The 18,353-nt window shown below is 40.8% G+C and overlaps 1 protein-coding gene across 2 annotated transcripts in view; it reads left to right on the forward strand.

Moving 5' to 3' along the window:
- The window catches only part of clpb (ClpB family mitochondrial disaggregase), a 40,788-nt gene that overhangs the window by 18,659 nt on the left and 3,776 nt on the right, over positions 1-18,353 (forward strand). For both annotated transcript variants that reach the window (XM_088428167.1, XM_088428169.1), the window contains 9 exons: positions 6,248-6,345; positions 7,673-7,787; positions 13,380-13,457; positions 15,477-15,532; positions 15,856-15,900; positions 16,623-16,784; positions 16,866-17,022; positions 17,247-17,320; positions 17,393-17,512. In XM_088428167.1, coding sequence (XP_088284293.1) covers positions 6,248-6,345; positions 7,673-7,787; positions 13,380-13,457; positions 15,477-15,532; positions 15,856-15,900; positions 16,623-16,784; positions 16,866-17,022; positions 17,247-17,320; positions 17,393-17,512 — 905 coding nt within the window. The remainder of the gene's footprint in view (positions 1-6,247; positions 6,346-7,672; positions 7,788-13,379; positions 13,458-15,476; positions 15,533-15,855; positions 15,901-16,622; positions 16,785-16,865; positions 17,023-17,246; positions 17,321-17,392; positions 17,513-18,353) is intronic.

Genomic DNA, 18,353 nt, shown 5'->3' on the forward strand with positions numbered 1-18,353 from the left:
GAGAAATGGGGGAAGTCCTCCTTCCAGGGCCGGACTTGCCCTTGAACTCAAAGCGGAGCCCGCAGCCGACAAAACAGGCAGCTGGGAGGCAGGGTTGACAATCAGCCTTCACTTTTACCATATTAAAACAGCACTCGACAACTCCCCCTTCTGTCTCAACAACTTCTTTTCTGCCGCAGCGCATGCGCACCTCGTCCTCCACTCCCTTGTTCTCCCTCCAGGCACCTTACTCACAATATGATAACTTGTTAGCTGCAGAATTTAGCTGCAGCAGCAAAATTATATTGACATTAAAGCCCACAAGGCAGGAAAGGGACAATGTGATTGGCTGGTGCAGCAGAAGAATCACATATGATACACATTGAGACCTCACTGCCATTGCCCGTCGGCAGACAACATGGGAAAAAAAAGACCAATTTTGACAGATTTGGACAGTTATAATAAATAACCGTGACTTTTAAAACTGCAATATATTGCCTATCCAGTAATCGGGCCATGTCTAAACACAACAAATAATCACATCAGATCTCCACCAACATCAACACACCGCCTTCAAAAAAATTATTCAGTCCCTGATTAGGGATGTGAGGAAATTGCTACTCAATTCAGCCGTCATTGTATGATACGCCACAAGTCTTCAGCGTAAGCAGCAACATTAACTACATATGTAGCGCAAAGTCAGACTCAGAAAAAAATTCTGAAAAAGTCTGTCATTGCATGAAATATGATCACTTTCAATGCTTTTATCTGGAAAATTTTGGAGTAAAAAATGATCTTTGTGAGGATAAGCATTTATGATGATGGATGGATGGATAAATGAATACCTGGGAATGAATGCTTGGACTTTGAAAAGATGTAGAAATATGTCTTTGGGATTAAATGAGTTAATAACTTCAAATGATTAAATCAGGGGTGCTCAGTGCGTCGCCCATGGTCTACCAGTTGCCTGCCTAGGTATTTCGGTAGCTTGCATGTCACTGCACTTAAAAAAAAAAAAAAAAGCTTCAATTGATTTTTTTTTTTTCCCTGTTTTATTGCCTACTTTATTATTTGCTCGATTGTGGAATGTAGTCTGCTCTGGGAAGTGAACAGAATAAGAATTTCATTGTGTAGTATACTATGCATATGACAATGAAACTCAACAAAAAATTATAAAGTTGTTGAGCGTTGACTGACTATGCTTCTGGGAAGAACTTCAAAATAAAAGCGTAATAATGCCGTTTGTGTCATATATTACTTGTACATTGGGTACAGTTTATTTTGAAGGATTAGCTGACTTCCTCAAAGCTTTGGGCTTTGACTATGATACAGTGACATAACAGGCAAAACCAAAAAAAAAAACAGATCACATCCTAAAGATCACACACAGTTTTCATTTCAGTGCTCCCCGAGTTTTAAGTGACAATTTTTTGGTGCAGCTTTGGAGGCAGTTTCCACATATCAGTTGTTTAGCCTCATTTGGCTTTAGAGGGTAAATTTTTGCCATCTGAGATTACAAAATATTACAAAGCATATTTGAAATTGATCACTTGTTCCAACTGCATGCTTTTTCACCCCCGCCACACTCGCACCTGTCGTTGACACACGCACACACATACACACACACACTCGCAACATTCATAGACCCCGGAGGCAGAATATCCCCCCTCAGTTTCCAGGCGAGCAGCTCTTAAACAAGCCAGGCCTAGTTGAACTGTGACCTCCACACAGAACATGCCCTTGGGGTAACACCACACTCACAGGAAGTGTGGAAGTTTTTTTTTTTTTTCTTGTCTGTGTGGGTTTGTGCAGGAGCAAAATGTCTTTGTGCACCCACTCTGCTGTTTTAGTGATTTAAACATGCATTTATTTATATATACATTTGACAGTATTTTGTTGGTATTTTTGCTTCATGCTATCTGCTTTTTCCTGGCTTTAATACTTTCTTGTTAAATGACAATACGTACTACACTTTCCCTACACCCTATCACAAGTATTAATATCTTGTTTATATTCATGATGGATGGTGCATTCAAAGCTGCCTGTTCCATCTCACCTCTGCCCCTGTGAGCACACTTAAACAAATCACCCTGTGTACTGTAACTCAATCAGATGCATTCCTACGGATACATTTTTGAATTAAAAAAGTAAGAACTTTCGCTAAACTGAAACATTTGTTGTGGACAACAATTGGATTAAAGTTGAATATGATTGTTCTCTGTTGTACCCATCATTGCATGGCTGGCCCTGCTATCATGACCAGTGATGATCCGGACATTGTTGTGGCCAAACAACACACTGTCCATCTTGCGTTTCTTTTTTTATTACCCAGTAAAGTGGGGGGGTTTTTCTACATAGATTTACCACATGATAGTTCCAAAAAAACATGTAGGCTACAGATAATGAGAAGTACACTTAAATACATCCACTTATGGTCAGAAAAAAAGTGAAACATTTTTAGCGTGGAGCTCCTTCAGGTGACCACAGTTTGAGCCACAAGGCCGAAAGCAACTAAAAGGGTAGCAGCTTCTTGCCACACAAAAAGGCATGCTTCATTGGGAAAAAAAAAAAAATGTGACCCGGAACTGGGTTTTGAGGCTCCCCTTTCTTCATTCTCTTATTTTTTTTTCTTTTTTTAGCTGAGCCACAGAAAAGTGGTATAGTTGTCGTGGAAGAAGATGGCTGTTGGGAATCTTCTGTGTATCGGCGATTTTGCGCTTTGCTGTCTTCCAACAAGTATATATGCAATCATAAATAGAGTTATCTTAAATCGCAATATTTCCTCCTGAGATCCAGCCTATTAATGTGTGTCCAATGTTCTGTCCATTTTGTTCCAGCAAGACTGCAAAGTTAATTGCATCCCACCCAAAGCACAAGGCACCATTGGATAGACCTGAATGTCCTTGAGTGAGCACAGTAGATCTTAGTAGGGAAGCCCAAATGAATCAGAAGATATAGACAAAAAAACCAATGTCAACACTTGCGGACACAGATTAATAGACTGTGTCTCAGAGGAATATACGATATATACAAACAACCACACATTTGTGGTTTGAAGTCTCATTTTAATTGGTCATTTTTATATAGTTTTAAAGATTCAAATGACAGGATTAATAGTCCTTGTGTTCGATCTAAACGAGTCCTTGAGTAATTTGAGTACCTTGGTTTAAAAAAAAAAAATGCTGGAGGCATTTTTATTTCTTGCACCAGGTACCGACTTCGTGTCCATGTCAGAAAAAAATCTGAAGCTAATTGCAACAACAATTATTAATGCTTTGCATGAGAGTAAAACACACTGGTAGAAGTGCTGTGAGGAAGTCAACCTTAGTTTACCAAATAATATGTGGACACAAATTCCTCGCTACGCTTTTGATTGTCCTCCCGGCAGCATTTACTCTCTCACTTTATCTCTCTCAATACTTGATAGTCAGTTGTGGGCTATCCGAATACCAAAAAATACTTGATAGCTGCGGTTGTGTTTTCACTTTCCAGGGACTTTAAACATGTTTTTCATCAATTCCCTCTGCAGTATCTCACATCAACACACAAAAAAACTTGTGAGACACAGCTTTAGGACATTTTGTCATGTGAGCCATGTACTGTATGTAGACTTTGTGTGTCCCATCCCTTGTTATTTCCCCTGTGTTAGTGTGAGTCCATTCTACCATAGTAGCCTTGGGTTTGCTCTTTTGGCCTCAGTCAGCCCTGCACTCATATGTCCATCCATCACAGTCTCCTGGCTTCACCCTTGGGTCCCTCTGCAGACCACTAGTCCCTCTCGCTACCTGCAGAGGCTCTCAAGTTTTTCCCCAGGCTCCACATCAGGCCCGCAGCCAGGGGGCACTCCGTTATGGACGACTCTGTAGGTGGTGGTAGGCCAGAACGGGCACACATGCACAGAAACGCACACAATACAGACACAAGGACACACACACACATGCAGACGCACAAAGACCAGCAGGGGCTCTCTCCTGCCAGCTGCTGTGAAAGAGAAGGCGGAGGAAATAGGAAAGGGGAGGTCACTCCTAATAGGCATAACTAAAGCACTCCTAATGAAGGGTTCCTGTGTATGCGAGAGTGTGCTTGGGCGTTCAGCTGTGGTGTGGTTGCGTGTGTGTGTGTCGTTAGTGTTGATCCAGTTATAAAGTGCTATGGCCCAGAGGGTTGGCCTGATATTAAAGCCCTAAATGATGCTATTTATTATTTTGTGTGTATGTGTGTGCGCTTTGGTGTGCCCGCGCACCCACCTTATTGCTTTCCTCCCTCATGTTTTTAGTGGGGTGTGCCGGTATATTATTGTTAGAATCAATAGCCTCATGAGCAGGTCACAATTTTTCAGGGTTTATCGATGTCATTATTAGTCTCTGTGGTTGCTGCTCAGACAAACAGGAACACACTCCATCTGTATTGATCGTATACAACTGAGGATGTTTGAGTGTTGCTTACTCATCTGATTCCCACTGATGCCCCGTGTGCACTTGTGTTTTATAAGTAATTACAAACTTCCTCCTATGCATATCATCCAGGTAGTATATAGTCTGCTATGTCATGGAAATATATGTTTTATTTTAAATAATAATGTTCTCACAAAGTTTCGGTTGTCCAGCCTTTCGGAATACAAGTAAAGTTTCCACATTGGTAAATGACCCGCTGAGCTTTTTTTTTTGGTTTTGAATTGGTTAACATTTAAGATTTTCTCACAAGTTCTACTTGAACATAACAGGGACATTGCTTTCTCAGTGAACATTTTTTTGTTTTTTAAATTGGGCTACAACGATTAATTGACATAAATTAGATCATTTTCATTTCAACACCATTTACAAACATTTCCCGTACTTTGACCTTGTAAAGAAATTCTTAATTTTTGCCCTTTTTATGTTTTAACATTTTGTGGGTCAAATTAGTAACTGATTTCTTTAATATTTTTCCACTCAATTTGAAACAATCTCTTGTTGTTTTTTTCAATAAACAACTGAAGCTTTTTTAAATCAGACTCTTCTATTAATCTTTAAATATTATTAACAGAATATCCCTCTATATAGGTCAGACTGCCAGGGCCAAACTGTTAATTACAGTGGAAATTGTCCATTTCCATCATTTTGTTAGTTAGGGGAGACAATTCTATTGATTCCAAAGTGTAAAATCATTTAAATAAACTTCATCCAGGTTTTGATCAAAACGATTTGGGATGCTGCTTCTATATCCTATATATACAATGACAGAATAGGCATGCAACAAAGCTAGTAACACTTTTCCACAATGTAGAGATGCAATGATTAATCAACAACCAATCGATAATGAAATTCATGGATAATGATTTTTGATCATAATTAGTTATTTAGACACCTTTTTTTTTATTTCAAATTGTCCAAATGCTGAGAATTTAAGCTTCTCAATTGTAGTAAATATCCAATTTGTTTAACCCCCCCAATGAAAGTGGGATTATCTGCTTGAATCAAGATAAAGGATATGCTTTTTACAATGGAAAACAATGATGAACTTTTCTGCCTACTTTTCAACATTACAGACCAAACCATTGACCGACTCATAATTACTGGTAATTTACGTTTGCACATTTTCAAACAATCGCCAGATTGAAATAATGTCATGTTTTTGGATTGTTTTCTTGAAATTACATTTGAGATGAACCAACGATTAAATGAGAGCACGAATTTCAGCAGCAATAGGGTCAATTGATAGCTTTCCTAATTCTGCAGTGATTTACTACTGTATCTCAAATTGTAGGGGCTGATGTTTCCATTATGTTGGGGCACGAGCAAGCGGGTGGGTAGTGGGCCACAGTGAGGGCAGAAGGCACCGCTAACCATCCTCACTGACACTGGCGCACACTGTGTCATCACCTTTGACTGCCATTGATACTCTTCGTCTCTCTTCACTTCCGTCAAGCTACTTTACTTGCACTCTTCCTCCACATGACCTTTGCCCATGTGTGCACATTTGTTCGCTTTGTGCGAGGGTGGACGGTGGACCCCCAAGCTGCAACAACCCGCGGTGTTCAGATTGTGTTTGGCTGTAGGGGACAGTGTGTCATTGGCACACGTTGCAAATACGAAACCCCCCCATTGGGTTATTGCACGGCCCGCCTGCTTCACTGCAGTTAGCCTCTGTGACCTCTGAACCTATGTGATCCTTTCGCTGACTTTATCAACATTTTGAACCTGCTGCTTAGGTGGTGGCGGACTATGGATTGATGCATTTAAATGCCTGTAAAACTGACAACTTGATTTCTGTGTGTGCTTTCATACAGGTGCAAACCCTCTTCAGACCAATGGTTTGGGACACACTGCACGAGCTTATGCCAAAGAAGGAGAAGTGAGCACACTTCTTCAGGAGTGGGAGGGCAAGGTACACACACACACCCACACACACACGCATGCTATTTAGTGCAGCTGAGCAGAATGTGCCGGCAATTAGAACAACATTGCATTGAATATGTACAGATGTCTGTTTCCTGAACAGTTCATCTGTTTTATTGACATGCGTCACACTGACACATACACAATAAACAGTGACGCACACAAACACTCATCAGGAGGTCCTACATGAGTGGCAGCTGCTGTGGAGAACCAGAGATGTGAAAGCTGGTAAAGGTTAACTGGGGTTAAAACATGTTCAATAGGTAAAATGTGGAGAAGCTATGCTACACATCAGTTGTTCCCAAATGGGGAAACGTGTACCCATGGGGGTTTGTGCAATGTAACAGTTCCTGCAGGTATCAGCAAATAATTTAATGAATTTGAATGACGTATATCACTCGGTGTTTTCGCGGCCCTATAAAGGTAACCTGAGCAAGGGGTTTTGCTCTGAGGTGGCAACGCAAACTTGGCTGTTTCCTTGGCTGATTGAACTTGGCTGTACAAGAATGCAATGAGCAACGTTTTCGAGTAAACCTATATGAACAACACCCATCTTTGTGCCAGTGAAGTTCTTTTAAGTTCTGTTGCAAAGTTAGTACTTCAGCTGCACAGGAAGTGAATAGAGCAGAGGTAACTAAGGTACAGTATTTTTTCAACTCTTTGTAAAAGGTAAATTAATGCCCAGAGATAATGCTTATTCATTGACCGCCCTGTTTTTATTTTGCTTGAATAAATATGTAAAGTTGGTAAATTATTACAACTATCATTTTATAAGTAGCTTAACAATTGCAAAGTTAGTACTTCAGCTGCACAGGAAGTGAATAGAACAGAGTTAACTAAGGTACAGTATTTTTTCAACTCTTTGTAAAACGTAAATGAATGTCAAGAAAGAATGCTTAATCATTGACCGCCCTGTTTTTATTTTGCTTGAATAAATATGTAAAGCTGGTAAATTATTAAAACTGTCATTTTATAAGTAGCTTAACAATTTCATCCCAGATTGGTCCCTTTTGCCTAGCCACAAACGTGACCACATTTTCCTATTCTCACCTAACAAACACTACTTCAAATGTGCCCCCATGTTGGAGTGACATTGTATTTAAAACCTGGTATTTAGTCCATCGTTGCCAATACTAAATGCTTGTTCCATCACACGGCATGAACATGACGTGGATAGACTGGATGATGCTTGCGTTCATCTCATAAGACTGAGCAAATTGTGCAGTGTAGAACAGGTCTCATCCTAGAAAGTGACTAGGGAAATCTTGAAAAAGGAAAAATCAAACCAACTCAACTGCTTCCGTTCTTTCGTCTAGTTCCAGGAGGCGCAAGCTCGGCGGGAGGCGGAGGAGAGGAGGCGGTTCCCCCTGGAGAGGAGGCTGAAGGAGCACATCATAGGACAGGAAGGAGCTATCAATACCGTGGCTTCAGGTAACGACGTACGGGTAGGCGTGCGCATGTCACGAGTTACGATAGGGCATCAAATGTAGCTTAACACTTCACAAACACTTGCTCCCAGGCACTGTTTGTTTTCTTTGTTTGGTTCCCTCACACTCTTCTTCCCTGCCTGGCTGTCCTCAAAGAGGAGGCGGGTTCAGACAGACTGGTGGACGCTGTAATTGGTTAATTGTGATGAATGTGCTGTCTGTCCAGCGTAGTACACAGGTGCTGTGTGTATGTGTGTGTGTGCGAGACAGCTGAAGGAGGCCAGGCTCGGAGCCGCCAGTTAACACGATTACAGAGAGAGGAGACATACTACAGACTGCCTCATCCTCCCCCATTTGGCTTTCTCTCCTCAGTCCTCCATCTCCATCACACCCTCTCCTTCTCAGTTCCCCTTCTGCCTTTTTCTACAGTTACTTCGTGGCCTCCATCTTACCTACAGAATCATTGTTCTTAGACACTGTAGGATCTTGGCTCAATAGGCAGTGAGCAAAATCAAATTCCGTTCTATGGACAAAAGAATTCTGACATTGTGCTACAAGGTTTTGGACTATGTCAGTAGGAGATGGTTATCTTAGAGGGGCTGGCTCACAAGCGCTTCTTGTTCATCCCAAAGGTTTTTAATGCTGATTGGTTGGTGTTGATTGAGCTCAGGTTCCAGTGAAGTTCTTCCTCGCAAACCTCATCCAGGGATGCTTTTATGGACTATGGGAACATTTGACAGTGGAGGCAGTGATTAGTGCAAAGAGGAAGGAGGATGAGTTAGAGCACAATAACACAGCAGACAGTAAAGAGCTGATATTACACCGGGCATCCAGAGAGGCCTGGTATTGATCCGTGTGTGCCTGCCTGTGTGTGTGTGTGTGTGTGTGTGTGTGTGTGTGTGTGTGTGTGTGTGTGTGTGTGTGTGGGTGTGGGTGTGGGTGTGGGTGTGTTTGCTTGTGTGTTTGCGCGCACGCCTGTGTGGGTCCACAAGCAAGGCTATGTGTTATTTTTATGATGTTGAAATGCTTTCGTGTTAGATTTTGCAAGCTAATCAAACATCTCCCAATGGAGGAATTAAAAACAAAAAAGTTAACTTTAATGAGGTTAAGGAGCAAAAGCTTCATTATCGTATTTGCTTTATCAACCGGAGAACAAAATCAGTCTTTATCTTTTGTTTTTTGTCAAATATTAAGACAAATGTTAAGGGAGCTAACCATTGCTAAAACTTGCTTGACTTCGAGTGTGTGAAAAACAAATGATACGAATTATATCATGCTGTATAGTTCAAGCTTTGCTTTGTGCAGCTAGAGTGAATCATGGCTCTTTGGAAAGGTGATAAATGGATACTGTTATCATGGCAAATTGTCCTGAAAGCCATACAAGACATGGCCACATTGATAAGGGAACAGTTTATTGATCCCAGAGATGTATTAAAAGTCACAAGACACACACACACACACAACTGCACACATACACAGAAGAGGGAGAAAGACACTGAAATGAAAGTCAAGGATCATCCATCAGCAAGAGCATATTATCGCTCGTGCATATATAAATACAATATCTTTATTAGAGCTGAGCTGAACCTTGTTTGGAACCATTAAACAAGCTTGATTTTGCTGTTTGATTTTTTTCTGCAGTTAAAAATCACAATAATAAGCCAGTTGTTTGAAGAATACATCTAACAACGTCAATTAATATAAATAATTATTTTTGTAAAGGCAGCATTGTTGACACTGCTCTTAACATTGTATCATATGGATTTTGCACATGTATCTAATGTTAAAGGTTGGTTGGGTTCCAAATTAAATACACTGAAAACAAGAGCCGCCATCTTAATTGATGCTGTTGTCTTGATGCTCTAAAACCTTTTAAACTAAGTAAACATTTTTTATGACATTCTGTATCAGAGGTGCAGAACAAAATACTGAAATGAGAACAAATTACACATGCACTTGCTATACCTTAGCATCTATACTATATACTATGCTACATATAGACTGTTTTGTATGTACAGTATGAACAAGTAGAAGCTGTTTGTAGCTTGGTGATGTAAAAACCCAAAAGGTGAGCAGATTGAATTTAATATCTGGTATTGAAAAGTATGTAATCGGTTCAGATCACTTTAAATTGGGACAACTTAAGTCAGAAATGCAAGATGTTAAAAAAAATCAAACCAATGAAGGCTAATTGTTGATGACCACATAGTAACCAGATTGCCACGATATCAACCTTATCGAGTACTTTTGGAGGATGTCGAGTGGGATTGGCTGTGGGTCTGCTGATGTAGTTCTGTTTGAAAATACTGCGTTAGGGAAGGACAGCTTTATTAACGATATGATATGCCAAGAGCTAAATGTTAAACTTTGACAAAAGTTAGAGGAAGCCATCCCAAGAATTTTCTTTACAATAATGTTTTATGCACCCCACACGGCATTCTGATTCCGTTACACTAATAATGCATTTGTGGAATATGAAACAAGCATTAAAATGTGTTTTTATCCCTCTCAGGAGGTGACTATTTTGCCTCTTGCTGTCAACTTAAATGACATCACAGTTGCTCAAGGCTAAGGTAACGACCAATCATGGCACACATGTTTTCATAGTTTGATTATGTGATGCTCGCACGCTGAGTCATGTTGTTATCCAAACCCCGGGCAGGAAGTGGCAAAATGGCCGCCCCTTGAGATTGCTTCAATTAGGAGGATTTTATTTATTTATAATTTTTTTCAGTAATTTCCCACAATCATAATATTAATCAGAATCCCTTGTTTGGATTAGTTACCGTATTGCAATTGAATTTTTTTGATGACTACCCCTTTAAAAGAGCAAAGCTGTTGATTTACTCTATAAAGTGATGCATCGACTTATCACTTCAACTCTAATGTCTGGCAAAGGAAACTTTAGTGGATGGCCTAATACTTCCTATCACACAGCAGGCCTGCAGCAACACACACACACTCCAAAGTACAAATACACAAACACACAGGAAGGAGGTTAAATTGATCCAGGTTTAGCTCTCAGGGCTAAGAGTTATTGAAGAGAATCATCCCGCTATAATCATGTTAGAGCCGACCAGACCTGCCCAATACACACGTCTGTGTGTGTGTGTGTGTCTGTGTGTGAGCGAGAGAGCTCATTTGTTCTGTGTTCTTGTCAGGCTCCTCAGAGAAATGTCAATGCGTCCTTCTGTCAAAGTCGCTCTCAATCAGCTAAAACACACACAGAAGGTTACGCTGTCATTCACGCAGCCATTGATAACACAGACGGAGCTTGTCACGTTTCATCTCAGCGTCCATCTCTGACACGCTCGTTGGCTTCTCGGCCTCGTTCTCTGTCTGCTTATCTCCATCAGGCCTCATTATCTCTCTGCGCCCCCCCCCCCCCTTCTCCTCCCATTATCTGTGTTCTTCCCTGCATCTCTCCATCTTTGCCTCCATCATCATCATCATCATCATCATCTTTCCACTTCTGCCAAGTATCACTTCTTGACAATGAGCAGCTATTCTTGGCTGTAGTACTTTAGCACTCGTGCAGGAAGTAAGCGCCACTGCTTCACTGCAGCGGCTCAAATAATTGACCAGGAAGCGTTTCATAATGTAATTTTAGTCAAGTATTTGTGTAGGTTGGAGTAGATACACTCTCAATGAAAGGCTCCATCAGGTGTGGTTTTAGGCAATCCTTGTGTAAGACTCAAGAGCAGGCATGAGTAACAAGCGGGCTGTACGCACTTGGTCAGTGTGGGCTGCGCCTCTGTGAATGCAATGTGGAGCAGCTCTTGTAACGAGCAATAATGCCAATCGCAAATAGTGCCAACTTTGTCTCATGTAGGTTGGTTGTGACTGTTGTTACCAACACAGCCCACAGCCACAATTATCCTCTTGAAGAAACAGTGTGCAACGCTCAAGCGACCATTAAGACAGTGAAAGCATTGATTGAATTTTCAATCGTGGAGGCGGCATTTCATCAGCAAGCAGGTGTGGTAGTGCATGTTATTGGCCCGTGGGTGGCCTAGCGAACCTTTGTACCAACAACCATAATCCCAGAGAGATTCAAATTCTAAAGCTCATTCGTAACCGATATTTGGCCTGAGCGTTGATGTAGCTCCCTCCTGGGCCATGATAAAAAAATAAAAAAATTAAATCCCATACTGTCCCGCTGAAAACTGCCATCTCGTCCTGCTCCTGTTAAGAATGACTCCCATTGCTGTACTGCTCCAACTTTTTTTGTCATAAGCATACAAAAGAAAACTACAGATGGCTGATTGTTTTCTCCGTCCTACTATATAATTCTACTCCCGTTAACTAATACTGTGATTAAAGGTAAAGTCCCGAAAAAATGTCAGACTATACGTTAAAAATATTTGGGTTGCTCAACAATGGCTTGTTCAAAAATTGGGTTGTGGTGTCAAATTGGCCCAAATAATGGGTTGGTCTTTTTTTTTTTTTTTTTTTTTTTTTTTTTTTTAACACATTGCAGACATAAATGGCGCACTTTAATTGTTTTAGGGGAAAATGAACCATTCGTTTAATTGATTATTGTCAAATATTTAATCAATCAGATGGAACAAAAAAGTAATTTCCATCTTTGATTCAGAAACTGGACATTATTTCAAATTAACAGTGCAGAAAAGAAATGAACTGTACGAAGCTGAATTTCTCATTACAGCACAAGTGTTAATCAATTAATGGTTTAAATATATTTTAATTAGTGAAACTAGATATAAAATAGATCATTTTTCAGTTAATTCTTTCACCTATATTTGTTGTATAGTGACACAATGCATGCTGTGAAGCGCAATAGTTGCCGCAATATCACATATTTTAAAGTCTGACCTAATTTCCCTTAAAGCATGAATAAAGAATCTATCGATCGGCCTGCCCGTAGAAATATGCCAAAAGAGATGTGTGTCTTGCTGTGAGAGTGAATTTCTCGAGAAAGTCCGATGGCGAATGTAATCACTCGGATGCCTTTTTTCAGAAATCTGAAATGTTTCAAGCCCCTCGCATCACATCACGCTCTTGTACGTTCACATTGAAGTCTGCTAGCCATACCCGCAAACCAAAGTTATATGACGCACATAACCTAAAATTCGGAGTGGGAAACCGGCGCGGCAGATTCCCTCTCGACTTAGCCGCCGTGCAGCTCATCATCCTGCCTTTGTGTACTCGCAAGTGCGGTTGCTGGGGTGATGGCAGGGTTGGGTAGGCACTCCTCTTTAAGCAAACGTGTGTGTGAGGCTGCGATCCATGCTAAACTGATTTTGCCATGGCCGCGCCAGGGAGGCTAACGCAATTACTGCTAGCTAATGGCCCCACTGACTGTGTGGGGGAAGGAGAGGCATTGTGGGTAGCTTTCTGGAGGGCTCTCGTCTTGCTCTTGCACTAGCTTTTCTCATCTTTTCTCTCTCCCCGGCTTTGTACCTGAATGCATCGGAGCAGTGCCCTAGCACCCCTTTATTTATCAAAGTTTCTGGGATACCAGCCGCCGTCGGGTCAACTCGGGTCAAATGGGTATAAAAGCAAAGTCAACAAATGCAAATGTTTCCGATAATAGCCTCCTTTTCTGTCATTGTCCGTCTCTCTCACCCCGCAGCCATCAGAAGGAAGGAGAATGGTTGGTACGACGAAGAGCACCCGCTGGTTTTCCTCTTCCTTGGCTCATCGGGAATTGGTAAATCACTTCTCCCATCACGCCCAACGTGTCCTCCTCTTCTGGGTTTTTTCTTATGAGGTGACAACTAAAACACGTCAGAGCACACCTCGAGAATGAATGTTCTTCAAGACTGAAAGTTTGTCCTCTCAGTACAGTTGACAGACTGATAAAAAATGAAGACGGGGAAATGATTTAGTAAATGCAATCTAACGGGGATTTCCTTGCGTTCTCAAAAATGTAAGCGTATCAAAACAATCCCCATTTTCTGTGGGATTTCGTTTGGTTCCAGTTCCTGCCTCTTTTTTCTTAGAGAATATTTCAAATGCTCTTCGTATCTGTTTGCTGATTCGGTGAAGATTAATAAAAAAGGCGTTTGAAAGGAGAGGCTCATTATGTTGCGACAACATTCATTCAAACATGTTATTTTGTTATGCATGTGCACAACCACTATTTAAGTCAGTAAAACGAGCGGTTTTCATCTCAGTAGAATTTTCTAAAAACTATGGAATGAGAACTTAAACAATTAAAAAAATACCCCATTACCAAATAAATTATCCAAAATAAATAAATCCTTATTGCCTATTTTGGTGACCACACTGCTTTCCTCACAAATAATCTTCCATTCGGAGCTATTTAAGTTGCATTTTTAGGGCAAATGTCAGCATTTTCAACATGATGCTAATTATGACCTGTTGACAGTTTAGAATTTTTGACCTGCCTGAAAAATTGGTAGATAGCTCAAATGTTTAACTGAATCTTGTGAGCCAATCAGAGACGGGAAAGAAAATAATGGTAATGGTTTTACTCTATTTTGAAGGTGTTTTTTGACCTGATTTTCCAAAGGCAAATATCACATTGAAACATTCCTGGGGAAAAAAAGCTGGCTCAATTTATCCAGAAGACTTTATGCAGTTCTCAAAATTCTTTTTGCGTTGTACTCAGGTTGACGTGGCCTTTATAAACACATTTTGCATTTTGACATTTTCATTTTGTGAAAATTCTGTCACATGGCTAATATAGTTAATTGTTAATGTTTAAAATATCAGGATAATGCACCAAATCAGTGTCAAGAAGTTAGCCATCATAAAATTAGCCTAAAAGCTACATGGCTGACATGGTGCATATGTCTGTTGTTCAAAAGTAACACCACACACCCTTTAAATTCTTTTACACATTTTTCTCATGAAGGCTTGTACAGGTGAATGAAGGGGACCTCAGCAAATAAATACAAAAGTGCATACTGTGGGGCGTCAGGTTGCTCAATGGGGATCACACTTGGTCACTTTTTTTGAAAAATATTTGCTCGATGGGTCAGAGAAGTTGCTAATATGGCAACACGGACTATTGTAAATTTTCTCTTTGGAACCTTGTTGTTAGTGCAGGCAGTTCATGTCAGCAGGAGGACAAAAAAATCAAAATAATTGTCCTGTTTTCACTAGGTTGTTTAATGTTCACAAAATTTACACACAGGTATCACTTAGCAAACCGTAATCCTCCTGTAAATATCTGTTATTGCGACAACTTGTCCGGGGAGAAAAGGCGATGCAGTGTGAAAGGAAGAGAGGGCGCGGATTATGACATTATGGGTGGCGACGGTTGCCAGAAAAGTTCAAGATGTTGAAATGGCAGGCCAGAGACAGATGAGAACAGAGACTGTTCATATTCTCCGTTGCCCTCAGCGACAAACAGTGACCGAGAGACATCAATATTAAACACAGCAACAAGACATACGCACGCATCTGCATACCAAGCACAAGACATCAATATCTGATATGAGCATTTATATGCTGAATATTTTCCAGACAATCATAAAGTGGCCTTCCAGAGATGATTGAAATCTCTTTTAGAGGTCGCCACTTAAATTTGAGCCTGCCTTATAAGACAGATCACCCTTTTTTGCAGTATGTTTTTTATTGTTAGTTTATAATTTCCTGGAATATATTTGGAAAAGGTCTGGGTTTTTTTTTTTTTTTTTAAAGAATACATAATACAGTAATATTAATGACATGTCTATGTTTTGTCTGCTGTGTGTCACAGGGAAGACAGAGTTGGCCAAACAGGTGGCACGCTACATGCACAAAGATATCAAAAAGGTAAAGTCACAACTACACAATATGCACATGCATAGTCGACAAGCTAACCAAAGTATATGGTACAGCTTCCCTAGCGATATGCTGTTATGGTATCGTTAGAAGCGTTTGCATTTGATCTCATTGTGCTGGTATCGTGTGTATATGCGCATGTAGTTGATCTCATTGTGCTGGTATCGTGTGTATATGTGCATGTAGTTGTCACTATGTGAAAAGTTAGTATTGTGAATGTTTCCATCCTGGAGGGATGAAGTTTTGATTTCTAGGGTAGACATGTAGTAGTGCACAAAGCACCTTGTCGTGACTGCGACATTGTGCCGTTACAGGGATTCATCCGGATGGATATGTCCGAATTCCAGGAAAAACATGAGGTATGTTTCTCTTGAATGCTTCTGCTTCTCATTCTGGTATCAAAACAAGGTATTCATAAAAAAAATAAAAAGCTGAACATGGGCAAATTACTATTTATTTTGCGTTATAAAAGGCAAGGTTTCAAAAACTGCTAATACTCAAATGAACCGGCAATGAGCGTTTATCTTTTTTTGCTTAATCTAACAAAGGGGGCGTTTTTAAGCGGGGCAGAATGATTGGCTGCTTGCAGAGGTAACTGTTTCGTTTACGGTTGAAGAAAACTGTCACCAGTATCCTATGCTGGCACATGTGGCAAAGCGCTACCTCTGTATTGCTGCCACATCAGCCATCTGAAAGAGTATTCTCAACTGCCAGTCAGCATTTTGAAGTCCAAAAATGTGCACATGCTTTTTTTGAAAAATGTGCTCAGAGTTGTCATTGATGTATCGTTTCTGAAAAAGAATAAATCGAATTTGTCTATTCGAATCACTCCTTCAGTTTTTTTTTCTGTCATTGTTAATATGCCATAGATTTATTTTTTTTACAATACGGCTAACCACCTAAGTGCTTAAGGTCTGTTTGCATCCTGCAATTGGCCGGTGACCATTCCAAATCGTACCCAGCCTAAACTGGGATGGGCTCCAGCTCACCCGTGACCCTCAAGAGGATAAGCTGTATAGAGTGGATAAATGGGTGCTGCTGATTTGCCGACAAGACCTTGTCCTGTTATATCTGGCCGCAGGTAGCCAAGTTCATTGGCTCCCCACCAGGATACGTTGGACACGAGGAAGGTGGTCAGCTGACCAAGCTGCTGAGGGCGTGTCCGAACGCCGTTGTCCTGTTTGACGAAGTGGATAAGGCTCACCCCGACGTCCTCACCATCATGCTTCAGCTCTTTGATGAGGTTTGCTCAAGTGTTACCACACACACGCAAACTCGTGTTACGGAAGTTCTCAAAGTCCGTTTGTGGTGGCTGCTTCCCAAGGGTCGTCTTACAGACGGCAAGGGCAAGACCATTGAGTGTAAAGACGCAATCTTCATCATGACGTCCAACGTCGCGAGTGACGAAATTGCCCAGCATGGACTGCAGCTGCGGCAGGAAGCAGAGGAGGTCACCCGCAGGAAGCTGGCAGATAATCTTGGTGAGAATATCATTATTCAGGTTCATTTGCCATTGGAGCTGCTGTTCTCGTTGGCAGATGTGCATGATGTCAGTCATTAAGCCACGCCCCCCAATGGCCACACTTGAAGACTGTACATACAGAACCTCAACATTATTATCTTTGCAAAGACAGAACATTTGGTAAACCTCTTGTATCCTATCACGTTTGTATATGTGGTCACAATGTGATGTGGCTTTCCTCAGAGGATGTCCAGAAAGGCGATGACATCACAATTTCCAGACAATTTAAGGAGTCCGTCATTCGACCAATACTGAAGGTAACGTTGCGTTTTGACCTCATCCTCTACTCCCGCATTAGCCTTCGGCTTGATTCTTGCGGTCTCGCTCAGGCACATTTCCGGAGGGACGAGTTCCTGGGCCGGATCAATGAAATTGTCTACTTTCTGCCATTCTGTCACTCTGAGCTGATCCAACTGGTCAGCAAGGAGCTCAGCTTTTGGGCTAAGAAGGTATGAAGCATCCAATCAAGTCGCTTTTTTCGCGTCCATGATCAAAACGCGCTTTGCATATTGCTGGCGTCAGGCCAGAACCTCATCAGTCACAATTTGGTAGATGTCATACTTTTTCAAAAATATACTATTGGTCAGTCCACAAGTATGGGTGTTATTTTTTGTTTTTGTTTGAGCAGTTGAAAATGCCTTGCTTTTTTTGTTGATCTAATCTTAAGAGTGGAACAAATACGCTGTTTGGGGATTTTTCTCCGTGAGAGCGACTATTTAGGAGGTACAAGATGGGCTGGAAACACAACTTTTCATGTGAAAGGAAAACACTACTAGATCTTTTTATATGCACTTTTCCCATAGAAAACTATAAGAATAGAAATAAAGGGAGCTTGAACACCTGTTGTCAAGTTGTCATTGGGTAGATAACCCCAAAAAATGTGCTTGGTGTTTCAGTTCCACACTTGATGGCCGAACAAGCAGTCACAGGCAGATACACAATTATTTGTGAACAACAAATTAAAAAGTTGATTTTCCTGACTTTAGTCAAAACACATTCTGTAGCATAACAATACACTTCAACAGTTAAATGCAATGCGTCTCACATTTGTAATTGCCAAAAAAGTGTTTCAAAGAAAAAGTCAACCACTGCTGGGTTTAATCCGGTGCTTCTCAATTATATTTTGCCAAGCACCCTCTAGAAAAGAGAAAACTTTTCACGCCCCCCCCCCCCCACTCGACACGCTGACTATAATGATATTTTTTTATAAAAAAGTTGTATCAGTATAAACAAAACATGTATCCTTTTTAACCTTAACAAAAGAAAAAAGCATTATAAATCATCTTTCAA

This window comes from Hippichthys cyanospilos, chromosome 11 (genome assembly GCF_059441005.1).
Source record: "Hippichthys cyanospilos isolate Australia breed blue-spotted pipefish chromosome 11, RoL_Hcya_1.0, whole genome shotgun sequence".
NCBI classification, from domain to species: Eukaryota; Metazoa; Chordata; class Actinopteri; order Syngnathiformes; family Syngnathidae; genus Hippichthys; species Hippichthys cyanospilos.